Genomic DNA, 26667 nt, shown 5'->3' on the forward strand with positions numbered 1-26667 from the left:
GTGGCCCCCTTGGGCCCTGAGCACCACAAGCTGGATCATCCCAGAGCCAGTTGCCCATGGTGCTAGGGAAAGAGGGAACTACTCCCAGCAGGAGTGAAAGTGACTTTACAAGGACCACCTACAAGGACAGAGTGAATTTATTCCAAGAATGCCAGTCCTGAGAACCCACTTCCCACAGGCACCAGGTCACTTGGCACGGTCTGTAGTGTTGCTGGTTAAGGCCTGGGGTGGCAGTGAATCGCTGGGTCACTGCCATCAACTTGGCAAGGGACCACCACCCTCACTCCCACTCGCCCATGAGGGTTGAGCGTGAAGTCTCTACAACTCTAAGGAAGGCCATAGGAAATGCCTCGAAGGGCCTCTTCAGGGTTGGCCTTGCCAAGGGACTTCCAGCCATATGCCAAGGCTGGTGGTCAACCCTTTCCCAGGCCCTCGTGGAATGAGAAGGCCACCCATGGGATTTGTAAAGGCCACATGGGACACTAAGCTTGGGACCTTCTTATGTGCAGGAGGAACAGGCTACACCTAAGCCACAGTCAGCCAGGTCACAGTCTTGTCCCAAGCACTCTCTGCTTGCCCAGGTCTTGCTTCAGTCAGCTTTCTTTGGGAGCGGATTCACAGAGGTGGGTGGGGAGTGGGAGGTGGAGGTTCTCGTGGGGTAAGGAAGGTGGGGGGCACTGTAGCTCCAGGTTTTCTCTTGCAGTGAGAAGCCACCTTCATGGGAAAGGGCAGCAGGTTGAGGCCTCGGTCCCCAGCAGCTTCAGGCTCAGGCCCTGAGTGTCCACTTCAACCAGGTGGATGCTGTAATTCCCAAGGCCCTGGACAGGAGAGCAAGTGTTTAGAAGGTTCTGGAGAAGGATCAGGCCTCTGGAGGCTGGACTGAGGCTACAGGACCAGGGAGACTTGCAGATATAGCACCTGGTTAACTAGTGGGCCACAGTGAGGTCTCTTGCCCTCACAGGTCTCTGGACCAACCCCAGCCCCATCAGTAGTACCTCGGTCTTGGCCAGCACAGCCTCCAAGGCCTCCTTTTGCTGTGGCTCCTTGGTCAACAGATAGAGAAAGCCTCCACCACCTGCCCCAGCCAGGCTCTGGCCATGCACATGGGGGGCCAGGACATCCATCATACGCCGCACAGCCAGGGGCTCACAGCCTGGAGCCATGAGCTTCTTCTGCTCCCAGTATGAGGTCAGGCACTTCCCCAGCAGAGGCAGGTTTCCTGAGGTGGGACAGAGGGAAGTGGCGTGCCTGGGCCAAGATGCTCACTTAGCACCCATCTGGAGATTGCATGAAGTGCCAAGAGGTGCTGCTGAGCCAGTGTCATGGTAAAGAAGCTGGGTTCCAGTGCCGGCTGGAGCCAGGAGAAGCAAGCCCACTTCCTAGAACTGCCTGAAGACCAATGTACAGGAAGCAAACACCACCACGCCCAGCATCATCGACACCCAGAGAGCTGTGCAGCCACACACTGGGGGCCCTGCCTAGCTCACACTTCCCTGGAACTCAGCCATGGGGTGAGTCCCTTCCCCTATCTGCTTCCCAGTAGGTGGGGCTAGAGGGCCTTTCCCATGATGAAAATTTTGTCCTTAGATGTGGATTCCCCCTAAATGTGAGACCCTGGAGAGGACAGACGGTAGGCTTCTGTTCCCAGAGGCCGAGTATCTGGAGCTTGTGCCAAGCCTGCAAATGACCCTGGCCTCAAACCCACAAGTGACAGGGTACTGGCTCCTGGTGCCCTGATCCCCCTGGAAGAAGCCCCTCACCTTGGCGGAAGGCTTCAGCACACTCCTCGGTTTGCTGCACCAGGCTGTGGGCGTTCTCTACCACGGCAGGCAGTCGGGCATACCAGCTCCTCAGCACATCCTGCAGACAGGGCAGAAGGGGCAGTGAGGACCCAGGCCCAGCTGGTGGCCCCCCTCCCTACTTCCCTCATGGTGGGGCTGGGGCTCACCTGCAGCAGATTCCGAGCCAGGCGGGTCTTGCCAGTGTACACCAAGAGCAGGTGGTCATTGAGCTTCTGGACAAAGCCCTCAGGCACCGTGACCTCTTCCACCTCCACTTTCAGTGGCAGCTGAGCCCGGGAGCGCCCCACCTTGACGCCAGGCATTAGTCCACCCACTTGATCCTGCCAGCCACCTCCTGCGAGCCCAGGACGTGTCACTGTTGGAGTCTACCTGGCCCAGCTTCACTCTCCCAGCCTAGGCTCCCAGCCCTGCACCCCTGGCTGGGATTAGTGTGGAAAGATCTTCCCTCAACTCCATGGGACAGTGAGCTACACAGCTCTGTCCCCAAGACAATCCCAGCAAAGGAATGGGCTTCACACCAGAGCAAAGCTTGGAATTCCCAAGGCCTGAGTTTTGTTGTAGAGCTAATGTGTAATTGAAATTGGGATAAACCACATTGAAGGATAAAGATTTTACACTATGGTCGGGTGCAGTGGCTCACACCTATAATCACAGCACTTTGGGAGGCTAAGGCAGGCAGATCACTTGAGGTCAGGAGTTCGAGACCAGCCTGGCCAACATGGTGAAATCCCATCTCTACCAAAATTACAAAAATTAGCCAGGCATGGTGGCACACGCCCTATAATCCCAGCTTCTGAGGAGACTAAGGCAGAGGTTGCAGTGAGCTGAGATCATACCACTGCACTCCAGCCTCGGTGACAGTGTGAGACTCTGTCTCAAAAAAAAAAAAAGATTTTACACTAACCTCTGCCTCTCCTAGGGGAGTTTTAGAGGAGAGGCTGACAGGTACCTTCCCTGTAGCCTGAGTCTCCCTGCACCCTGTCTTCTTACAGGTGGTTTATGTTGGAAAGAAGCTCATTGGGATCTATTTTTCTCTTATGTAACTTATTAGACATCTTTCCATCTTCAGTAATGAAAGTATGTATCATTTTCCCCCTTGTAGCTATATAAAAATCACAAAACTAGGCCGGGCACAGTGGCTCACACTTGTAATCCCAGCACTTCGGGAGGCTAAGGTGGGCAGATCATGAGCTCAGGAGTTCGAGACCATCCTGGCCAACACAGTGAAACCCCATGTCTACTAAAAATAAAAAAAAAAAAAAAAGCTGGGCATGGGCAGGTGCCTATAATCCCAGCTACTCGGGCGGCTGAGGCAAGAGAATTGCTTAAATCTGGGAGGTGGAGGCTGCAGTGAGCTGAGATCATGCCACTGTACTCCAGCCTGGGTGACAGAGCTAGACTCCGTCTCAAAAACAAAAAATAAAAAACGAGCTGCTTCTGGGACAGGCCATTGATATTTAGGGAAGGGCCTGCAAGGGTTTAAAGTATGAAATGCAAAAGGCAGGAGCCATCTGGAACTTTGCAGCCAAAATCTGGTGGCTGCAAAGTAGCTGTTAAGTCTTGAAATGTCAAGACTTAATGGTTCCCCTCTGCTTCAGAGCACTTGGCACAGTTTGTCATACACATGCACCTGAGCGGTTACTGATTGATGTCTGTCTCCAGGAGACCACAGGACTTTCGAGAGCAGGAACCCATTTTTGCTCATTTTATCCTCAGGGACCCACAGATTGGGTTCTCCATAAACAGTTGTCTGTTGGCCAAATGTAGAACTTGAATGGTACACCTCAAAAGAAAACTGAAAAGGCTTCCTCATCTGCTCCTTTCACTAATGACTACCTATGATGGTATGTGAGTCACTACAGCAAAATGAGAGGCCTGAGCTGCAGTGACAGAAGACACCACAGTCAGGCTCCAGTAGGCCTTTGCAGCAGTTTCCTTCCAGGGGTGTGCTAGAGACGGGGCCTGACACCCTGAGGTGCACCTGGAAGCATACAAGCCTGTGGCTGCTCTACATTGGCCATGGGTTCCAGGGGGCTCCGTGGCCAGGAGGAGCGGGAAGCCTGGCGCTGGTGACATTCATGAGATCATAGTCACTGCTGAGCTCTTGCTGCCCCACCATATGGCCAGGAGGTGGGGCAGGGGCACAGGTGATTGTATCTCAAATAAGGGCATGATGCCAGAAGGGCAGGTGGAAGGTCCAAACCAGCTTGCCCAGCCCCACCCAAGCACAGCCCTGGATAGGCACAGTCACGAAGCACAGCACCTGGTCCCAACAAGCATGAAAGGCACAGCACAGAATCTGGTGCTCGTGAAACACCTCGTTGGAGGTAGAATATTTCAAGTTGACAACCACCAGAGGTGGTCAAGTGACAAGAAGGAAACTTGTAAAGAGTAGCACAGTCATGTGGCTGTTGGCCAATCACATATAAATCCAGGAGAGCTCCACTCCCCACCACAGGCCCTAGGGGGAGAGTGTCAGTGACCTCCCCCAACTCTGAGGCAGTCACATACCAGTGGTGAGCACCTGCTCCAGGTGCAGCACTGCGTGGATCAGGGCCTCCGTGCCCACCACCCGGCCCGCGGCTCGCTGCAAGGCAGCCAGGGCAGTGCCTGCCAGGATGCTGCTGGTGCCTGCAGGGCGCAGAGGAGAAAGCAGGCATGAAACGCCTCCACCGTGTCTAGTCACACCCGACTGCCTCTCAGGGCAGACGCCAGGGAGGGGGATCACAGGCAAGGCTGGAGTGCTGTGACAGTCGGTGGGCAGCAGGAGGGAGGGCCTGCTCACCTAGGCCAGAGCCGTGGGGAAGCTCAGACCAGGTGTGCAGCTCAAAGCCTCCCCCAAAGGTGCGGAGCAGCTGCTTACGCAGCTGGAGCTCAGAGTGGACATCCACAATCCCCGCGCAGATGAAGGCTGCCTTCAGCAGAGCCCCTGCAGAGGGACAGGCATGAGGAAGGAATTCGCTCTCCAAGGGCAGATGCAGACACCCCACCCATCCTTGTGATTTCCCAGCCCAGTGCAGGACTCATCCAGTGGGAAGAAAGCCCAGCAGCAGTGCTGGCCCCATCCCCAAGCCACAAAAGGGCCTCTGGGCTCCCAGACATGGACACGTGTCATCTCTACTTCCTTTGTCTGTAAGTGTCTAGGCAGGGTGACTCCCAGCTCCTTCCTTCCCTCCAGGCTCCTCACCCAGACTGGGTGGCCCTCAGGCCAGGCCCCAGTGGCCTGCAGTCTCTCGCTTCTGCCCCCAGCCCCCAGCTGGCTATGTGTGCCAGCCCACCTGCAGAGGTCCCGGGGTGCCTGACCTGGGGCATGGGGCTGGCAGTAGTCCCGCAGGTCAGCCAGGCTCCGGCACACTATCTTGACGGTCATCTCATCCTGCTGAGGCCCCACCGCCAGCCACAGCTCAGGCTCCAGGATGCGGCGTGCCCTGGCCCCGATGGGCCGGCGGCCATCCACTCGCACAGCCAGGCCCAGCACAGCCCCACCAAGCTCATAGGCAAGGGGTGGTGTGTCACTCCAGCCCCCTATGATGGTGTGGCAAGACTCAAGCTGGTCACAGAAGCTGCCAGCCTGGCTGTGGGGCAGCTACCCTCACCCCCACCCGCCGCAAAGGGCTCACCAGAGAAATCCACACGGGCTGGGCACTCAGCCACCACCCACTGCCCAGGTCCCGGCAGCTCGACCGGCTCCGTGGAGACAAAGTGCTGGGCTGACATCACGGCCTGGCGGATCAGGATCTGCCCAGCCCCCTCGTAGTGGCGGGCCGCTCGTACCAGCAAGGCTGGCCTGCCAAGAGAAAAGGGAGGGATGGCGGCAGGCAGCCCCAAGCTGGGGGCAGATTACCTGGCTTTGGGGACCTGGCTGTCCTGGGTGACCCAAGGGTACCCCACCTCTCTCCGGGCTTCCTCCATCAGGGGCCACTTCCCAGATGGCCAGGGGCTTCTCCAGGGGACCTGACCTCCATTAGCAAACCCACCTGCTTAGCCACTTGTCCCTCTCCTGGGCAAGCGCCTCCACGCCCGCTGCCAGGTCTCCACACTCCAGGTATGAGAAGGGCCGCATCCACTCAGGGTTGGCAGCTGGCCCACTCCGCAAGCCCCCATGGCCCTCAGCCATGCAGCCCAGGACATCCGCGACACAGGCCAGCGCCCGTGCCGCCACACCAGGGTCTCCTGCCCCAGCTGCAACTGAGGGACCAGGAGTCAGGGGTGGCAGGGGAGGAGGCCTGTCCTCAATATCCTCTGCCCCGAGAGACTACTCAACTCAACAGTCCCTAAAGGCTCCAGGCCCCTCACACCTCCTGGCTTTTGCCCAAAATGTATCATTTTTTTTTTTCTTTTTTTTTTGGAGACAGAGTTTCACTCTTGTTACCCAGGCTGGAGTGCAATGGCACGATCTCGGCTCACCGCAACCTCCGCCTCCTGGGTTCAGGCAATTCTCTTGCCTCAGCCTCCTGAGTAGCTGGGATTACAGGCAGGCGCCACCATGCCCAGCTAATTTTTTGTATTTTTAGTAGAGACAGGGTTTCACCATGTTGACCAGGATAGTCTCCATCTCTTGACTGTGTGATCCACCCGCCTCGGCCTCCCAAAGTGCTGGGATTACAGGCATGAGCCACTGCGCCCAGCCCCATCATTTTTTTTTTTTTTAGATGGAGTCTTGCTCCATCACCAGGCTGGAGTGCAGTGGCATGATCTCAGCTCACTACAACCTCTGCCTCCTGGGTTCAAGCGATTCTCCTACCACAGCCTCCCAAGAAGCTGGTACTACAGGTGCATGCTACCATACCCAGCTACTTTTTCTATTTTTAGTAAAGACAGGGTTTCACCACGTTGGCCAGGATGGTCTCGATCTCCTGACCTCATGATCTGCCTGCCACAGCCTCCTAAAGTGCAAGGATTACAAGCATGAGCTACCATGCCCAGCCCATAATGTATCTTTTTTTTTTTTTTTTTTGACATGGGGTCTCATTCTGTCACCAGGCTGGAGTGCAGTGGCGCGATCTCGGCTCACTGCAATCTCTGCCTCACAGGTTCAAGCAATTCTCCTGCCTCAGCCTCTTAGTAGCTGGGATTACAGGCGCGTGCCACCATGCCCAGCTACTTTTTTTTTTTTTTTTTTTTTTGCAAAGCTACTGCAAATCAAGAATTTTTGTAGTTTTAGTAGAGATCAGGTTTCACCATGTGGCCAGGATGGTGTCGATCTCTTGACCTTGTGGTCCACCCGCCTCGGCCTCCGAAAGTGCTGGGATTACAGGCTCGAGCCACCGCACTCAGCCCCACAATGTATCTTTGACTGTAACTGCAGCCCTACTCCTTGCCTGGCAGAGATTCTCTCATCCTGACAGTCCCAGCCCATAGGTATCTCTTTACCCCCATCCAGGATACCCATAGTGGTGAAGAGCTCGGGCTCTGGAGTCAAACCACCTGGGCTCAGGTCTCAGCCTCACCACCAGCTATCTGTGTGGCTCTGGTGTCCATGGTCCCGGTGCCTTTCATGAGGTGTGGCCCAGGAGGCTGACTGTGAGCCCCCAGCAGTGTGCCTGGGACCTCATGCAGAGCTGACCACATCCCCTGGGGGACTCTGTCCCCTCCCCACACTCTGCACCCACATCCTGGCACCAGGTACAGAACATGTAGGGTTTACTGACATGCCTAGGACCTAGAGCTCAGCTGCCAGCCCTCAACTTCTGACCAAACCCCACTGACAAGGATGAGGCCTTCCACAATCCTAAAAGTAAACTCTGGCATGCCCCTTCCCTGCTTAAGCACCTCATGGCCCCCTAGTCCCCTCAGGGGATGGCCCAGAAGACAGGAAGGGCAGGTGCCCCTGGCTTGATTCTGCAGCACGACCTGCCCATAGGCTCACCCTGGTCCAGCGTGGCCAGCAGGGGCCCAGGGCAGCCCTCACGGACAGCAGCCCGGATCAGCGGGCGCAGGCTGAGGTCATGCCGGGCCTCCAGCACATGTCGCGCCTTATGCAGGGCCTGTCGGAAGAACAGGTCCCGGCGAGAGGCCAGTGTGGCAGCTCGATCCAGGCATGGCTGCAGTTGTTCCCAGGATAGGCGCCAGGAGGCTCGCCAGGCTCTCAGGGCCTCGCCCCCATCCTCCTGGGGATCCAGCATCCACAGTAGCTCCTGGGGCCCCAGGGCCCTCGAGGGGTGGAGCACAGGAAAGAGGCGGGCGCTGGGAAGGCAGCACTCTGCCGGCGGCGTGTCAGGGTCCCACAGGTCCAAGGCTCTAATGTAGGGAGAAGGCACATTCGTGGGAGGGAAGCAAAGGCTCCAGTGTCCTCCCCAAGCCCTGAGTCACCCGTCAGTTCATGGGACAGGACAGACTTCTCCGAGGTAGCACAAGTGGACAATTTGGGTCAGGGGCCAGGCTCCCTTGCATCCTTTCCCAGACCACTGAACAAGAATGCTAAAGTCAGCACAGCCAGAGACTGATTTTCTGCCTAGGGGAAAAATCCAGCTGCATGAAACCACCCAGGCCCCTGGATGGTAGCAGGGCCGGTGCTGCTCCAGGGCACGGGAGGGACACGCCTGGAAGAGCAGCAGTTAACCCAGCTGCCCAGACCCACAGAGGCCCTCGGGGTACCCAGCTTACCGAACACCTGTCCTCTTGAAGAACTCACGCCAGGGCATGTTGAGATATGTGCCTGCCCCGTGTCTCTGGGGGAGAGGAAGAATCAGTCAGGGCTTCAGGGGCCACAGGGATTAGAGACACTAAGTCAAAGGGCCGGAAGCTGCTCAAGTGCTCAAGTGAGGGCAGGAAGACAGACACAGCACATACTTGACCCACCCAGGCTAGAGTGCAGTGGTGCAGTCATAGCTCATTACAGGTATAAACTCCTGGCCTCAAGAGATCCTCCCACCTCGACCTCCCAGAGTGCTAGAATTACAGGCCTGAGCCACTACACCCAGCCAGGGAGCAAGTTCTGAAACTGCTTTTAGCTCTACAGCCCAACACTCCTGCCGAAGTGCCTGAAATCTGGAGCAAAACCCTGGGTTCCAGGCCCAGCCCACCACAACGGGCTGCAGCCCAAGGTGGGTCACCTCCGTCTCTGAACCTGTCTCTAGCCTGTCAAATGGGGATAAAAATCCCCACCCAACCAGCCTGGCCAACATGTACTACAAATACAAAAAATTAGCCAGGCATGGTGGTGCACGCTGGTCATCCCAGCTACTCGGGAGGCTGAGGCAGGAGAATTGCTTGAACCTGGGAGGCGGAGGTTGCGGTGAGCTGAGATTGGGCCACTGCACTCCAGCCTAGGTGATAGAGCAAGACTCCAGCTCCAGAAAAAAAACAAAGTCCCCACCCAGCCCACCTGGCAGAGCAGATGCAAGCAGGGAGGTAAAGGCCTATGGAGACACTGCTGGTCTCATGGCCTATCCTCACTCTACCTCCTTCCCGCATCCTCTCCTCCCTACAACCGACCCTCCCCACAGTCTGTCCCATGCGCCAGTGCTCAGAGAACCCTGCACTGAGGTGGGGGTCAGGACTCCCTGGGGCTCCCCAAAGCCTGAAGGAATGAAGGGCAAGTGCCTACCTCCCAGCTGTCCAGACGGCCAACGAGGGTGAAGGCACGGCCGGGGGAGCCATGTAGCCGTATATGGTGTCCCTGCAGGACAAGGTCATGCAGCTCCCAGGCATGCAGGGCCTCAGACTGGGCTTCGTCCAGGCCACTCACCAAGCAGCCAGCGCCTATGTGAACAGGGCCCTGGCAGGGGACAGAGCAGGCATCCTGGGTGGGAAGGCACCCAGCACCCCCCAACACACACTGGACGCCAGCACCCTCATCCCGATCTGCCCACACCCTCAGACCTCACCCGCAGGTGGCAGTGCTGCAGGACACTCCCAGGACCCAGCTGGACATGGCCCTCCAGCAGGCAGCTGACCACAGAGCTCCCAGTCGCCAGGAGCTGCTGCTCCTGTGTAGCAGGGGAGGAGGGGAGTGAGGTTCAAGGGCCAGGGTTGCTCCAACCCTCCTCCCGCCAAGCATCTGGGGGTAAAGCATCCAGGCCTGCTGCTCCCCTGCCCTGCACCTTCTAGACTCCTCTCTGGACCTGCCTTGGCCCCAGACTGAGGTCTATTTCCATCCCACCTGTCCAGCTACGCTCAACCTTGCCACCCAGAGGGCCACGTTTGAAGTGACCCAGGCCCACCACTGTCTCCCCAGGAAGACCCCGAGGAAAGGTCTCCTTTAGCTTCTCAATCAGGCATGCTCGATCCAGAATCCTGACTTGGCCACTGACTGGCTCTGTGGCCTTAGGTGAGTTACTTAGCCTCTCTGAGCCTCTAGCACTTCATGTGTAAAACAGGGGTAACACCTGCACTCGGGTCATCTGTTCCAAGCATGAGCTATTCTCTTCCCAGGAATCCACATCCCACCTGACCCCAAGTACCCAGCAGGCACTGGAGGGCCAGAGAGTCTCACCTCCACCTGGGAGTGCACAATCTGGGCCCCAAGGGCCCTGGGGAGTGTGAGGCTGTGCAGGAAGTCACTGGCTGAGGAGGTCATATAGCTGTAGCTGCCGCTGGAGACATAGGCTGTAAAGACATTAAGTACTGACCTCAACCCCATGCCTGCAGGGGCCAGGCTGGCTTCCCAGCAGCAGAGACACATGGGGGCAGGCGTGGCGATGAGCTGGTTAGGGGAAGCTGAGTCAGGAACCTGCCCAAAGCCACACAGCTAAAAAGTAGACAGGTTAGGGCCAGGCATGGTGGCTTATGCCTGTAATCCCAGCACTTTGGGAGACCGAGGCAGGTGGATCACCTGGAGACAGGAGTTCGAGACCAGCCTGACCAATGTGGTGAAACCCCATCTCTACTACAAATACAAGAATTAGCCAGCTGTGGTGGTACACAGCTGTTATCCCAGCTACTCAGGAGGCTGAGGCAGGAGAATCGCTTGAACCCGGGAGGTGGAGGTTGCAGTGAGCTGAGATAGCGCCACTGCACTCCAGCCTGGGCGACAGAGCCAGACTCCATCTCAAAAAAAAAAAAAAAAAAAAGTGTACAGTGTAGAGGATCACTTAAGTAAAAAAAAAAAAAAAAAAAAAAGTGCACAGGCTGGGAGAGCCCAGGAATGAGACAAAAGGAAGACAAGGAGGCAGCTCAGTGGGGGGCTCCGGCGCAGGACAGGAGAACTGCCTGGCCCAGCATGCAGTGAGCAGCTCCATTCTTGGGGTCCTCACTCCCATGGTCTCCCCACCCCAGGGAGCTGAGAGGCAGTACCCACCCATGGTAAGGGGCTGATCGCGAAGCTCCCTCCACAGCTGGGCCCGGGCGCTCTGCAGATAACCCGCTACATCCGCATCACCTTGCCCCAACTCTGGGGGTCGCCCCACCAGGAAGTCCTCCCTGGTCACGTTCTCAGCCATGCAGAGCAGAATGTCAAAAAACAGAGACAGCTGGGGGAAGGGGAAGAAGCACAGCTATTGGCACGGCAGGGGTTCAGCCCTCAAGTTCTGAGGCTGAGCCAGGGCAGTCCCGTCTGCAGAGACTCTTCCCTGGAGAGGGGAAGTGGCTGGCCTGAGGTCATACAATGCCTCGTCCCCAGGCCAGGCCCCACTAGCTGCCCTCCCCCAGTCACCTGGACAGGGCGGGCTCCAGAGTCCAAGCCCAGGTAGGTGCAGGCATCCAGGGGCGGGCTCACGTGGGTGGCTAGGAGGCACTCGGCAGTCTCCACAGAGAAGAAGACAACCCCAGACACCTGGAAGGGACCCCAAAAGGATCGGAGAGGGGGGTTCTGGACCAAACCCTGGTACAAGTCAGGGAAGGCACATGCAGAAGGGCCACGTGAAGCTGGGTGCCACACCAGGCAGGGAGTGTCGCCTTCTGACCACTCCAGCACCCAGACTCCAGGATTACTTGGGGCAGCTCCCACCAAGGCACCTTATAGGACCCCCTCAACTTTCAGGCCTTCTCCCGACCCCAGCTCTCTACCCTCACCATGGTCCACTCCCAGATTTCCCCGCCTCTCCAATCCTTGCCCCTCGTGCTGGAAGCAGTCCCGAGTCGGGCTCTAACCTCCTCCCACCACCACCACACTCCCTGACTTGCTCACAGTTTTTTGTTTTGTTTTGGCAGGTTGGGGGGTTGATTCAGAGTCTCGCTCTGTCACCCTGGCTGGAGTGCAGTGGCACGATCTCCACTCGCTGCAACCTCCACCTCCTGGGTTCAAGCGATTCTTAAACCTCCACCTTGCAAGTAGTTGAGATTACAGGTGCACATCACTACACCCAGCTAACTGGTGTATTTTTAGTAGAGACAGGGTTTCACCATGTTGCCCAGGCTGCTCTCAAACTCCTGACCTCAAATGACCCACCTGCCTCAGCCTCTCAAAGTGCTGGGATTACAGTCGTGAGCCACCGTGCCCAGCCTGGTTCTAGGCTTTCTGGTTCAGGACAACACCCTGAATTCCAAGGCTACTTTGTCCTCAGATTCTAGCTCTAGCTTGTTCTGGAGGCTTCTAGGAGTCAAAAGAAGGCAAACCCTCCCTCCGTGTCCCATAAGGTCCCCAAAGCCCCGCAACCTGGGCCCAGCAGCCATACCAGTGGCACCTGCCCATCAGGCCTGACACACCGCTGAATCTCCCTCTCAGTGCCCTGGTAGTAAATGTCCAAAACGAGGCCCTATGTGCAGGGAGAAACAGAGTGAGTGGAGGGAACAGGAAGGGATCTGGAAGGAGGGCACAGCCACAGGTGGCAGCAAGGGCATCCTCCAAAGGAAAGCTGAGGATGCAAGTCTGGCAGTCGCTGCTGTTCTCAGGGGGCCTGAGATTTCTACTCCGTGATGGCAGAGGGCAGGCTTTAAATGTCTTTGCAGCCCTGAGCCCAGGCATCGAAACAGGGCAGGCGGTCAGTGTGAAATGTATTTTTGGTGAGAGTAAGGGAGCACTGGCGCCGTTACCACAGAGGAAACTCGCTGGATTCAGGGGCATGCCAGAAAATCCAGGATGAGAGGCTGCCCAGTGACGGGGAAAGGCTGAAGGCTGCCCCGGCCGCTCCGCTGCCCGCAGGGGCACTACCTGGGGGTCAGTGAGGTAGACGCCATGATTCCGAGCGTAGGCCGGGCTCCCTGGGAGGGCGATCACTCTGGCTCCCCGGAAGCTGTCCCAGCTGATCCCTGTGGGGTGGGGCAGTCAGGAGGCTCCCAGGGGCCTCAACCCAAGGCAGGGAGTCCCCCACCAGGAGGAAGCCAGAGCCCAGAGCTGGGGCACCTGGGCACCTCTAAAAGGGAAATATGGTTTCCAAGCCCAATGGACATTCCCCTGGGAGAATGCCCACCCTCCTCTCCCAGAGTCCTTCCGCAGAGCCCTGTGGGCAGAAGGGGCAGGGCTGCTTCTGTCCGTCCTATAGACAGGCACACTGAGGCAGGGCAGGAGAACCCCCACCTTCTCAGGGCTTCACTCTCCACACCCTCCAGCTACCCTTCTAACAGGGCAGCAGGGCAGGCCCAGAGGCAGGGTGGGCAACAAAGGCAGAGCTGGCTTCTTGCTGTGGCTGAGACGAGGGAAGGTGGTCCCAGGGAGTCTCAGGCTCACCGGTATTTTCAGGAACAGACAGCAGCATGTCAGTGCTGCAGACCCACACGCCTGGCGGGGAGCCCGGGCCCAGCTGCAGGGGCAGGAGACAGAGAACACAGTTGGTGCCTGGCCCAGCCCTTTACCTGCCCCTCCTTACCCTGGGATACTGTGCTGTTAACATAACAGGGGCCTCCAAGACCTGGTCTGCCCCCACCCTCTGTCCAGCCTGGGGCTACAATGCCCCCCATGTGGCCAAGACTAATTTTTTTTGTTGTTGAGACAAGGTCTCACTCTGTCACCCAGGCTGGAGTGCAATGGTGCGATCATACCTCACTGCAGCCTCAAACTCCTGGGCTCAAGTGATCTTCCTGCCTCAGCCTCATGAGTAACTGGGACTACAGGTGCATGCCACCACGGCCAGCTAATATTTTTTTTAATTTTTGTAGAGATGAGGTCTCACTGCATTGCCCAGGCTGGTCTTGAACTCTTGACCTCACGCGAACCTCCCACCTTGGCCTCCCAAAGTACTGAAATTACAGGCATAAGCCACTGCCCCCAGACACAATTAACTTCTTGAAGCTCTTAACTAACACTAGGCACTCTCAAAACCATTCCTCCTGGGGCCCCCAGCTGAGCCAGCATAGATTATAGCTGGGGGAACGGCGGGAAGGAAGTGGCTCTATCTAGGATGAGGCCCCACAGGCCACCACCCAGCCTCACCCGATAGGTCATGATGTCCAGCAGACTGTCCAGGTTGCAGACCAAGGCTTCCACGGGGGCCTGGGGGTTCTCCACGGGGAGGCAGGTGAAGGCCCTGCCACAGTCATCAAAGGGGAAGTCTCGGCCCTGGGAGCAGGAGAACTGGTTAGGAAACCTGAGATCCACAGAGCCCAAAGCCACCTCAACAGCTGTGCAAGCAGAAAGCCATCCAGGGCAGGGCTGATAAAAAATGTTCTCTTGATATTTTCTCTTACAATATTTTTTTAGTTATATTATGCATTGCATTGCAATTTTTTAGATGAAGTCTTGCTCTGTTGCCCAGGCTGGAGTGCAATGGTGCAGTATCAGCTCACTGCAACCTCCGCTTCCCGGGTTCAAGCAATTCTCCTGCCTCAATCTCCCAAATAGCTGGAACTTCAGGCGTGCACTACCACATCAGGATAATTTTTGTATTTTTAGTAGAGACGGGGTTTCACCATGTTGGTCAATCTAGTCTCAAACTCCTGACCTCAAGTGATCTGCCTACCTTGGCCTCCCAAATTCCTGAGATTACAGTTGTGCGCCACTGAGACTACAGGCACACGCCACCATGCCCAGCTAATTTTTTATATTTTTAGTAGAGATGGGGTTTCACTATGCTGGCCAGGCTGGTCTCAAACTCCTGACCTCATAATCTGCCTGCTTCGGCCTCCCAAAGTGCTGGGATTACAGGCGTAAGCTACCGCACCCAGCCTATATTTTTGTTTTTTGAGACAAAGTCACTCAGGCTAGAGTGCAGTGGTGTGATAACTCACTGCAGGCTCAACCTCCCAGGCTCAAGTGATCCTCCCCTATCAGTCTCCTGAGAAACTGAAACTACAGGCATGCACCACCATGGAAGCTAATTTTTGTATTTTTTATAGAGACAGGGTTTCACCGTGCTGCCCAGGCTGGTCTCAATATACTGGGCTCAAGCTATCCTCCCATCTCAGCCTCCCAAAGTGCTGAGATTACAGGCATGAGCCACCACACCTGGCCCTAGATGGACCTTTTAATCTAATATTCTGCTGGAAGGATATGTGGTATATATTTTAGCCAGTTTCCTTTTTTTTTTTTTTGAGCAGGAGTCTCACTCTATCGCCCAGGCTGGAGTGTAGTAGTGCGGTCTCAGCTCACTGCAATTCCACCTCCCGGTTCAAGCAACTCTCCTGCCTCAGCCTCCTGAGTAGCTGGGATTATAGGCACCCGCCACCACACCAGGCTAATTTTTTATATTTTTAGAAGAGACAGGGTTTCGCCATGTTGGCCAAGCTGGTCTTGAACTCCTGAACTCAGGTGATCCACCTGCCTTGGCCTCCCAAAGTGCTGGGATTACAGGCATGAGCCACTGCGCCTGGCCAGTTCCCAATTTCTGAACGTTTAGATTGACTCTGAATCTTCCAGATTTACACCTTGCACACACTGTGGCAGAACACCCCTGAAGTCCTGCCCAACTCCAAGAACTGCAGTTCCGGCCTTCAGCTTGGCCCCTGCCCCAAAGTTCATTTACCATGTGCAGAATGAGGATCCAGGCCGAGTGCAGGACGTCGGATGTGACCACCTGCAGGAGTGGGAAAGCTCTGTGAACAGAGGCCTCAGGCAAATGCTCCCCGGAGGATGGCAGGCACCCTCAAATCCAGAGAGAGACCCCAACACAAATTTACTCAGGTACCCAAGGGACAAAAGGCAAGGTCAAACCAATGGCCACAGGCAGGCAAGGGGCCGCCCTGGTCCCTCCTGGATAAGGGAGCCCAGGGCCCTCCACCTGGGCCACCTTCTTGTTGCCTGGTTTGTTGTTGTTGTTGTTTGGAGACAGGGTCTCACTCTGTCACCCAGTCTGGAGTGCAGCGGGATGATCCCAGCTCACTGCAGCCTCAATCTCTTAGGCTCAAGCAATCCTCCCACCTCAAAACTAGCTGGGACTACAGGCGTGCAGCACCACACCTGGCTACCTGTTACATTTTATTTATTTATTTATTTTTTTGAGGCAGAGTCTTGCTCCGTCGCCCAGGCTGGAGTGCAATGGCCCGATCTCAGCTCACTGCAACCTCCGCCTCCTGGGTTCAAGTAATTCTCCTGCCTCAGAATCGCTGGGATTTCAGTGATTAGCTGGGATTATAGGCGTGTGCCACCAGGCCTGGCTAATTTTTGTATTTTTAGTAGACATGGGGTTTCACCATGTGGGCCAGGCTGGTCTTGAACTCCTGACCTCAGGTGATCTGCCCACCTCAGCCTCCCAAAGTACTGGGATTACAGGCATGAGCCACCGCACCCGGCCTCTGCTGCCTGTTTTGAAGGGGAGGTTACAGGCCACAATTTGGGGCTGGATGGGTGACGCAGGGGAGTCAGCTCCATGGCGACTACAGTGGTCCTCTCCTCTGCTGGTGCCATCTCCCTCTGCAGAGCACGTCCACACCTGTGCCCAACCTCACTCTCCACACAAGGGTGCTATGCAGACGAGGTGACCGGGCGAAGTGGCTGGGTGCATGGGAGACATGGGACCAGTGGGGATGCTGACTCACATGCCCTGACCAAAGCAGGCGGCCACATCTCAGTTCCAGTGAACAGTTAGGTGCCATGTGGGAATGATAGACCAGGCTAGCAAGACCTTCGAACGTTTAAAGAGAAGCCAGAAAGCCTCACTTTGAGATATTCGCTCCAGCTCTCTAAAAACACTGCAAAAGCTGTCCCTGCCTTCTACCCTCACCTGGACGGCAAGGCAGAGACGAATCCGCCCAATTTACAGAAACAAAAACTGAAGCTAATGATGAAGCCAAAGCTGAATTGGCCAGGGAGATGGAGCCAGAGGAGCCAGGGATCTTGGAAATGACCTGGTTCCAGTAGGGACATGGGCCAGGGAGGTGGCCCTGGTAAGCACTCACGGTGAAGCCTGCCCGGGCACTCAGGTGTTCAGCAGCCACCAGCAGGGCATTGAGGGTGGCTCCTCCGCTGCCCACACGCTTCTCTGGGTCCTCAACAGCCAGTAACAGCGTCCCAGCAGGGATCTGCTCCCGTTTCTGCCGCACCTCCAGTTCTAAGGTCGGAAGAGACGCTGAGACCTGCCCCCCAGGTCAGTGCCCTGGCCCGAAGCACCTGAGCGAGCCTACTGATCGTCAGTGTTTGATCATCCTTGACTTAACTTTCCATGTAGGAGGCCATTAGATCTTCACCCAACTCAGTGAGAGAAGTCCTATTACTCCCATCTTACAGATGAGAACACTGGGGCACAAGGAAATGACATGACACATAAGCAGTCACATGGCTAGGGAGAAGGGGGATCTGGGTTTGAACCCAGGTCTGCCTGGCACCTAGGGTTGGAGGGACACAGCCAGGAAGGGGAGGGGGTTCTCCATTAGGAGCTATGTGGGAAGGGGAAGTCCCCTACCTCTCTGGAAGACCTGGACACTGTCCTTGTACTGGCAGGTCAGGATGACGACCGTCCAATCAACTCCCTTCGGCTGCTCCATTCTGACCAAGCGGAGGGGCTTCCTGAGACAGCAAGATGGGTAGATGTAACTATTTTTTAAGCTGGCATAAGTAAAATTAATTATTTTTGTATACAAGTCTATGATTTTAACGTGTGTATAGAATCTTGTTGGTATCACCACTATCTGCACTCCAAAAAAACTTCCTCATACACTCTCTCCTCCACCCCTAATCCCTGACAACCACTGATCTGCTCTCTAAGGCTATAGTTTCATCTACTTAAAAAATGTCGGCCAGGCATGGTGGCTTACACCTGTAATCCTAACACTTTGGGAGGCTGAGGTGGGCAGTTCACAAGGTCGGGAGATCAAGACCATCCTGGGCAACATGATGGAACTCCACCTCTACTAAAAAAATACAAAAATTATCTGGGCATGGTGGCACATGCCTATAGTCCCAGCTACTCAGGAGGCTGAGGCAAAAGAATCACTTGAACCCAGGAGGCAGAGGCTGCAGTGAGCTGAGATCGAGCCTCTGCACTCCAACCTAGTGAAAGAGCGAGACTCCGTCTCAAAATAAAAGTAATTAATTAATTAATTAATCATAGCCACTTGGACTGAGCTAACCCACTCTAGACCGTAGTTAAGGTGCTGTGATTTTTTTTTTATCCTGACAACACCCTTAGACCCTCCAAGATAAACATTATTATCTCCACTTTACAGAGGCCAGTAGACACTACAGTCAAAGTTGTAACATACCTGGGTCTTTTGGATTCTTATTCAAGTGACGGTGATAATGATATCTGGTCCCAAGCAAAGGCACTGAAAGACAGCAAGAGGCCAGGCATGGCGGCTCACACCTGTAATCCCAGCACTTTGGGAGACTGAGGCAGGTGGACCGCTTGAGCCCAAGCGTTTGAGACCAGCCTCAGCAACATGGCAAAACTCCGTCTCTACCAAAAAAAAAAAAAAAAACCACGCACATACACACACACAAATTAGCTAGGCATAGTGAGTGTGCCTATAGTCCCAGATACTCAGGAGGCTGAGACAGGAGGATCGCTTCAGCCCTGGGGGCAGAGGTTGCAGTAAGCTGGTGTCATTGCTTTGTCCAACCTGGGTGACAAAGCCAGACCCTGTCTGGAAAAAGAAAAGACAGCAAGAAAGAAATCCCTGAAATGCCTGGGGCGGGGGTGGCTCACATCCACAATCCCAGCACTTTAGGAGGCCAAGGCAGGCAGATCACTTGAGGTCACGAGTTCAAGACCAGCTTGGCCAACATGGCAAAACCCCATCTCTGTTAAAAGTACAAAAATTAGCCAGGTGTAGTGACATGTGCCTGTAGTCCCAGCTACTCAGGAGGCTGAGGCAAGAAAATCACTTGAACCCAGGAGGCAGAGGCTGCAGTGAGTAAAGACAGCGTCACTGCACTCCAGCCTAGGCAACACAACCAGACTCTGTCTCAAGAAAAAAAAGAAAGAAGGCCGGGCGCGATGGCTCACGCCTGTAATCCTAGCACTTTGGAAGGCTGAGGTGGGTGGATCACTTGAGGTCAGGAGTTTGAAACCACCCTAGCCAACATGGTGAAACCATGACTCTACTAAAAATACATAAAAACTAGCTGGGCATGGTGGCAGGCACCTGTAATCCCAGCTACCCAAGAGGCTGAGGCAGAATTGCTTGAACCTGGGAGGCGGAGGCTACAGTGAGCTGAGATCACACCATTGCACTCTAGCCTGGGCAATAAAAGTGAAACACCATCTCAAAAAAAAAAAAAAAAAAAGAGGCTGGGCAGGGTGGCTCATGCCTGTAATCCCAGCACTTTGGGAGGCCAAGGCAGGAAGACCACGAGGTCAGGAGTTCAACACCAGCCTGGCCAAGATGGTGAAACCCCCTTTTTACTAAAAATACAAAAATTAGCCAGGTGTGGTGGTGGGCACTTGTAATCCCCAGCTACTCGGGAGGCTGAGGCAGAGAACTGCTTGAACCCAGAAGGGAGACGTTGCAATGAGCCGAGATCACGCCACTGCACTCCAGCCTGGGTGACAGGGTGAGACCCCATCTCAAAAATAAAAATTTACGCTTTTTTTGTCTTTTTGTTTTTTTTCCTTTTTGTGGAGAACAGGGTCTCGCTATATTGCCCAGGCAGGTCCCGAACTCCTGAGCTCAAGATATTCTCCCGCCTCTGCCTCCCTAAGAGCTGGGATAACAGGCATGAGCCACAGCACCCAGCAAAAATAAAAATTAAAAAAAAAAAAAAAGAAAGAAAGAAAAGAAAGAAATGCCCTAAATAAAGTTCAACGGCCCAGAAGGTCTGAGCCTAGTCTTCATCTCAACATAGTGATGGAGAGACATGAGCAGGTGACAGATCATAGACAGAATGGCGAGGGTATCCCTTCCTTTCTTTTTTTTTGAGACAGAGTTTTGCTCTTGTTACCCAGGCTGGAGTGCAATGGCACAATCTCGGCTCACCGAAACCTCCGCCTCCTGGGTTCAAGCAATTCTCCTGCCTCAGCCTCCAGAGTAGCTGGGACTACAGGCCTGCGCCACCATGTCCAGCTAATTTTTGTATTTTTTAGTAGAGATGGGGTTTCACCTTGTTGACCAGGATGGTCTCGATCTCTTGACCTCGTGATCCACCCGCCTCAGCCTCCCAAAGTGCTGGGATTATAGGTGTGAGCCACCGCGCCCGGCCGAGGGTATCCCTTCCTAATGGCAGGGGCAGAGGAACAGTCCTGGGCTGAGTATCAGTCCCATAAGGCTCTGACCCCATCCTTACCTGTTCCTGTATGATCCTGGACAAGTTACTTAACCTCTCTAAGACTCAGTTTCCTAATCTGAAAATTATGGTCAAAGACACCAACCTCCCAGGACTGTTTTCAGCATCAAATACAAGGTAAAGTATATGGCACACAATGAATGATAGATCTTTCCAGCCAGACAAGGAAGCAGGAGAGTTTAACCTGTCCCTGAAGGAGGGACTGGAAGCTCTCAAATATTCTCTGAGTTAAAGATCGCCCTGAAGAAGAAAACAATCAGGGAAGGCGTGGGGAAATCAAGCAAGGCTGAGGGGTTGATTTCCTGAGAGATTAATGCAAAAGGTAAAATGAGACAGGTAGCTAACACATATGGAGTGCTTTTTTCAGGCATTATGCCAAAGGCACTTCAGCATCACTTCACATGACCCACCCAGCAGCCCTAAGAATTGGCTCTTATCTCACGGAAGCTCTGGATAAGGAAACCGCAGTTTAAAAAGCAGAAACTTAGCTATTAGGTTGCTACGAAAGTAATTTTGGCTTTTGCAATTGCTTTTAATAGTACAGGCAGGCTAGGTTTTTGTTTTGTTTTTGAGAAACAGAGTCTGGCTCTGGCACCAAAGGGTGGAATGCAGAGACATGATCACAGCTTACTGCAGCCTCAAACTCCTGGGCTCCAGTGATCCTCTCATCTCAGCCTCCCAAGTAGCTGGGACTGTAGGCATGAGTCCCGCTAGTTTTTTATTTTTTGTTGAGATGGGGTCTGGCTTTGTTGCCCAGGCTGACCTACAACTCCGACTCAAGTAATCCTCCCCTTGGGCCTTCCAAAGGGTTAGGATTACAGGTGCGAGCCACCATGCCTGGCTTTTTTGGGCGGGGGGTGGGGGAAGAGTTCCGCTCTTTTCACCCAGGCCGGAACGCAATGGTGCGATCTCGCCATTGAGGTGGCTCACGCCTGTAATCCCAACACTTTGGGAGGCCGAGGCAGGCAGATCACGACGACAGGAGTTCAAGACCAGCCTGGCCAACATGGGAAACCCCGGCTCTACTAAAAATACAAAAATTAGCCGGGCGTGGTGGCGGGTGCCTGCAATCCCACTTGCTTGGGAGGCTGAGGCAGGATAATCGCTTGAAATTGGAAAACAGAGGTTGCAGTGAGCGGAGATCGCGCCACCACACACCAGCCGGGGCAAAAGAGCGAAACTCCGTCTCAAAAAAAGAAAAAGAAATATGTTTTAGTGTCCTCAGCCCCACGATGTCCAAGACTGGGATAGGGTGGGGGAGCCAGAGATAGAATAAAATATAAAGAATTCTTCATATGTACCTTTTATAGAGAGGTGGGTCAGGGACTGCACATTTTAGAACTTTAAAGAGGAAAAAAAAGGTTCACGGAGTATTTGCTGCTTTCTGAATAACAGACCGAAAGAAGTTAATTAGGAGTAAAATCGTGTTGTAAATTAACCAACAACATATCACTGAGATTCGTGCATAATACTGACCCCTGGCCGGGTAAACTGAAGCAAGAGACGCGGCCTCAAAGCAAATTCAGAGCAGCGCCGGCATCCCGGGCCCCACCTGCTTCACGGTGAGGATCCTCTGGGGCCCGCATCCCTCCCGGTCCCAGCCGCCCGCAGGTCCCGCCGCACCAGACGGGTCGCGGGGATCCCCTAGAAGAACCAGGCCAAGGGGACGCGGTAGCGCAGAAGCCCCTGTGGGCTCCCCGGGTGGCGCAGACTTCCCGGGGACTCTTCCCTGTCAAGACCCCGGGCAGCTCGCGGCTCAGCTCGGTGCTACCCGTCAGGGAGGGTGCACCGGGAAGCCGCGGGGGCACAGGGGCGCTGCGGGGACCCTCGCGGACAGACGTACCTGCCGCGGCCCGGTGCTCGGCGGAGCGGGCTCTTTAACGCGAGGCTGCGCGATCCTCGCGGCGCACGCTGGGAAATGTAGTTTAACCTCTGCGCCCGCTAGGCCGGATCCCCGCCCGGCAAAAGACACGCTCGGTGCCACCGCACGGGCTAGCGGGGATGGCCGGGGCAGCGCTTTCCTCTAGGGCAGCAGGGCTGCGCTTCAGAAGAGAGGTGGGGAGAGGGCCTCTCCAGTACCCTCGAAACTTCAACTCCCAAAAGACCGATGCGCCTTAAAGACACAGGCCCCTTTTCTGGGACTCAGGGATCCAAGTTAATATGTTACTTTTTTGTTGTTTTGTTTATTTGTTTTCTGGTTTGGGCTTTTTTTTCTTTAACCCCTCTGGCCAGGACCCGGAGCTGCCGCTTTCCTCGGGAGAAAAATCACACTTTGCCCAAGTGGAAGCAGCTATATTGGATTTGCAGTTAGAAGAAATTGCGCTGGTTTCCTCACGTGGGTCCTTTGGGAAGAAACTTTCCAACTCCGTAGTGGGCAGGGGATCTGCAGAGATTTGGGGAAAGTTGTGAATGGCAGCATTGATTGTCATGGCTGAAAATTGCAAACATTCCGAGTGTCTCTCTTTAGGGTACTATGTGAAAGGAAAATGAATCTCAGGACCCCAAAGTCACTAAGCCAAAGGGAAAAAGTCAATCTGGGGACTTCATCAGGCAAACCTACCTTCCATTTTATTCCTTAATAAGATTACTACAAAGATAAAAAGCTAGATATGGCCTGGCCCTCACAATTTGCCCACTAGGAAATTCCTTCTGGGCCCCAAGATCTGTACCTTCAAACAGTTCTGTGGAATTTCACCCAGACAGTGTAAATTGATAGCTTATCTTCACAGGTGCTGGATTGACAGAACTCAAAGTCATCTCTCTGCTCACCTGAGACAAATGCATATCTCATTGCTTCCTCTGCCCTATGTTTATTTTTCATTTTGTAAAAATGCAAATTCACTGAGCTAGATGAATGCATAAGTGACTATTCCTCTACTCCCCTCTCACATGTGAAAGGCTGATCAAAGACTCAGAAAAGGCAGAGCACAGTGGCTCACATCTGTAATCCCAGCACTTTGGGAGGCCGAGGTGGGCAGATCACCTTTGAGACCAGCCTGACCAACAGGGAGAAACCCGGTCTCTGCTAAAAATACAAAAAATTAGCCAGGCATGGGCCGGGCGCGGTGGCTCATGCCTGTAATCCCAGCACTTTGGGAGGCCAAGGTGGGTGGATCACGAGGTCAAGAGATCGAGACCATCCTGGTCAACATGGTGAAACCCTGTCTCTACTAAAAATACAAAAAATTAGCTGGGCATGGTGGCACATGCCTATAATCCCAGCTACTCAGGAGGCTGAGGCAAGAGAATTGCCTGAACCCAGGAGGCGGAGGTTGCGGTGAGCCGAGATTGCACCATTGCACTCCAGCCTGGGTAACAAGAGCGAAACTCCGTCTCAAAAAAAAAAAAAAAAAAAAATTAGCCAGGCATGGTAGGCTGAGGCAGGATAATCCTTTGAACCTGGGAGGTGGAGGTTGTGGTGAACTGAGATTGTGCCATTGCACTCCAGCCTGGGCAACAAGAGTGAAACCCCGTCTCAAAAAAAAAAAAGTTGGGTGTGGTGGCTCACACCTATAATCCCAGCATTTTGGGAGGCCGAGGCAGGAGGATCACCTGAGGTCAAGAGTTCGAGACCAGCCTGGCCAACAGTGCAAAACCCCATCTCAACTAAAAATATGAAAAAAAAAAAAAAAAAAAAAAAAAAAACTACCCAGGCATAGTGGCAATAATAGTGTAATCTCAGCTATTCAGGAAGCTGAGACAGAAGAATTGCTTGAACCTGGGAGGTGGAAGTTGCAGTGAGCTGAGATTGTGCCACTGCACTGCAGCCTGTGCAACAGAGCAAGACTCTGTTAAAAAAAAAAAAAAAAAAAGACTCAGAAGAATGCAACAATTTGCCTCTTCTCTACCCAGGTCTTTAAAAACTTTCCTCTTTCCCCAATATCTGCCCTTTCCCCTTTATTTTTTTATTTTTATTTTTATTTTTGAGACGGAGTTTCGCTCTTGTTACCCAGGCTGGAGTGCAATGGCACGATCTCGGCTCACCGCAACCTCCGCCTCCTGGGTTCAGGCAATTCTCCTATCTCAGCCTCCTGAGTAGCTGGGATTACAGGCACGCGCCACCATGCCCAGCTAACTTTTTGTATTTTTAGTAGAGACAGGATCCATGTTGACCAGGATGGTCTCGATCTCTTGACCTCGTGATCCACCCACCTCGGCCTCCCAAAGTGCTGGGATTACAGGCGTGAGCCACCGCGCCCAGCCTCCTTTCCCCTTTAAATATTAAAGCCCTCAAAATCATCTTTGGAGAAAGGTACAACTGTCCTTAACCTTGGCAAAATAAACTTGTAAACTGATTGAGACCAGTCCCAGGTGCTTTTCGGTTTACAACTAGAAAACTAAACTAGGCACATTCGTGCAAGGCAGATCTATATATTCAGTAGGGAGTGATGTTCAGGACATGGTGTTAAGGGGAAATTAGCAAGTCGTAGAGCAATATGTATGAGAAGCCCCTCGAATCAAAAATAATGTTTATGGACAGATAGCGTGCAGGTACGCAGGAACAGGGCTGGAAAGGAATGAATGCTAGGGAGAGACTGCTAAGGGTGAGGACTATCAGGGAGAACTTGAGCTTTATCTGTATAGTTTGAATTTCTCTTATAAGAAGGTACTTTCCTTGGCCAGGCGCGGTGGCTCATGCCTGTAATCCTAGCACTTTGGGAGATCAAGGTGGGTGGATCACCTGAGGTCAGGAGTTCAAGACCAGCCTGGCCATTATGGTGAAACCCCATCTTAAAAAAAAAAAAAATGTACTTTCCAAATCTGTTGTTAATAAGGAGCCTAAGGCTGGGTACAGGGGCTCACACCTGTAGTCCCAACACTTTGGGAGGCCAAGGTGGGAGGATCATTGAGCTCGGGAGTTCAAGACCAGCCTGGGCAACATAGCAAGACCCCATCTCTAAAATATATATAAATCAGGGCTGGGTGTGGTAGCTCATGCCTGTAATCCCAGAACTTTGGGAGGCTGAGGCAGGCAGAACACTGAGGGTCAGGAGTTCAAGATCAGCCTGGCCAATTTTTGTTGTTGTTGTTGTTGTTTTGAGACAGTCTGACTCTGTTGCCCAGGCTAGAGTGCATTGATGCAATCTCTGCTCACTGCAACCTCCACCTCCCAGGTTCAAGCGATTCTCCTGCCTCAGCCTCCTGAGTAGCTGGGATTACAGGCGTGTGCCACCATGCCCAGCTAATTTTTGTATTTTTAGTAGAGACGGGGATTTCACTATATTCAGGCTGGTCTTGAACTCCTGACCTCAGGTGATCCACTGGCCTTGGCCTCTCAAAGTGCTGGGATTACAAGCGTGAGCCACCATGCCCAGCCAGTGGTCAATTTTTAAACACAAAAATTATCCAGGCATGGTGGTGGGCGCCTGTAATCCAGTGACTCGGGACTGAGGCAGGAGAGTCCTTTGAAGCCAGGAGGTGGAGACTGCAGTGAGCTGAGATCTTGCCACTACACTCCAGCCTGGGTGACAGAGCAAGACTCTGTTTGAAATAATAAAATAAAATATATGTAAATTTTGAAAATAATAAGGAGCCTGAGAGGCCCTGTGGTCAGTCACAGTGGAACTGGACCCTGCTCTAACTCTGTGTAACTATCTGTAAAGTGGGTTAATAATAGTAGCAAATGTCCGAGATTGTTGCGAGGGTAGGATAAATGCTTGACTCCATAGTAAATGCTCAAAAAGTATTAACCATTGCTGGGCGCGGTGGCTCATGCCTGTAATCCCAGCACTTTGGGAGGCCGAGGTGAGCAGATCATGAGGTCAAGAGATAGAGACCATCCTGGCCAACATGGTGAAACTCGCCTGTACTAAAAATACAAAAATTAGCTCAGCGTGGTGGCACGCGCCTGTAGTCCCAGCTACTCAGGAGGCTGAGGCAGAGAATCACTTGAACCCAGGAGGCAGAGATTGCAGTGAGCCGAGATTGCGCCACTGTACTCCAGCCTGGGGGACAGAGTGAGACTCAGTCTCAAAAATATATATATATATTAACCATTATGATTACCGTCGCTATTCCCATCCTGCTCCATTAAAGCAGGATGTTTGGTTTGTTCACCATTGTATCCTCAGGCCCTAGAACAGTGCTGTGGTTAAAAACAATGGGTTGAATGAATGAAGAGCAATCTCCTGCTCAGCTCCCACCACCCGCCTCCTCCCCACACTCTCTCCTTCCCTCAGTCTTCTCCCACTGGAGTCATCCCCCGTCTTCACTTGGCCCAGGTCTTATCCTCCTTCTCCCACTTCAGTGCCTGCTCTTTCTTCTGTGAACCCAGGAGGACTCCAGGGAGGTGATGAGCTGCTTCCCACTGCTGCTGTTCTCAGCAATGCAGGACCTGGGCTCCGCAGTGAAGTAGGAGGCAGGAAAGCCTGCAACTGCAGCTTTGGCGGGGGC

At 53.9% G+C, this 26667-nt stretch overlaps 1 protein-coding gene across 4 annotated transcripts; it reads right to left on the reverse strand.

Annotated features, from left to right (window-relative positions):
• Window positions 1-119: 119 nt before the first annotated feature.
• Window positions 120-22205, reverse strand: FCSK (fucose kinase). Of its 4 annotated transcripts, XM_012437447.3 has the most exons (26): window positions 21751-21886; window positions 21576-21658; window positions 18255-18317; window positions 17456-17559; window positions 16953-17104; window positions 15581-15631; window positions 14053-14178; window positions 13351-13423; window positions 12835-12932; window positions 12359-12439; window positions 11398-11517; window positions 11044-11215; window positions 10240-10352; window positions 9632-9733; window positions 9352-9522; window positions 8409-8473; window positions 7672-8042; window positions 5780-5990; window positions 5423-5589; window positions 5106-5327; window positions 4588-4731; window positions 4314-4433; window positions 1949-2136; window positions 1761-1860; window positions 996-1219; window positions 120-818 (listed from the first exon to the last, which is right to left on the reverse strand). In XM_012437447.3, exons 4-26 carry the CDS (start codon window positions 17535-17537, stop codon window positions 717-719), a joined length of 3255 nt encoding a protein of 1084 aa, XP_012292870.2. In that variant the 5' UTR covers window positions 17538-17559; window positions 18255-18317; window positions 21576-21658; window positions 21751-21886; the 3' UTR covers window positions 120-716. The 4 variants fall into 4 exon arrangements, with proteins under 4 accessions (XP_012292870.2, XP_012292869.2, XP_012292868.2 ...); XM_012437446.3 differs by lacking the exons at window positions 21576-21658; window positions 21751-21886 and adding an exon at window positions 22118-22205; XM_012437445.3 differs by lacking the exon at window positions 21576-21658.
• Between the last annotated feature and the right edge of the window lie 4462 nt (window positions 22206-26667).

Source organism: Aotus nancymaae, unplaced genomic scaffold (assembly GCF_030222135.1).
Source record: "Aotus nancymaae isolate 86718 unplaced genomic scaffold, 86718_ANA_hifiasm-v0.15.2.pri h1tg000030l, whole genome shotgun sequence".
Taxonomy (NCBI): Eukaryota; Metazoa; Chordata; class Mammalia; order Primates; family Aotidae; genus Aotus; species Aotus nancymaae.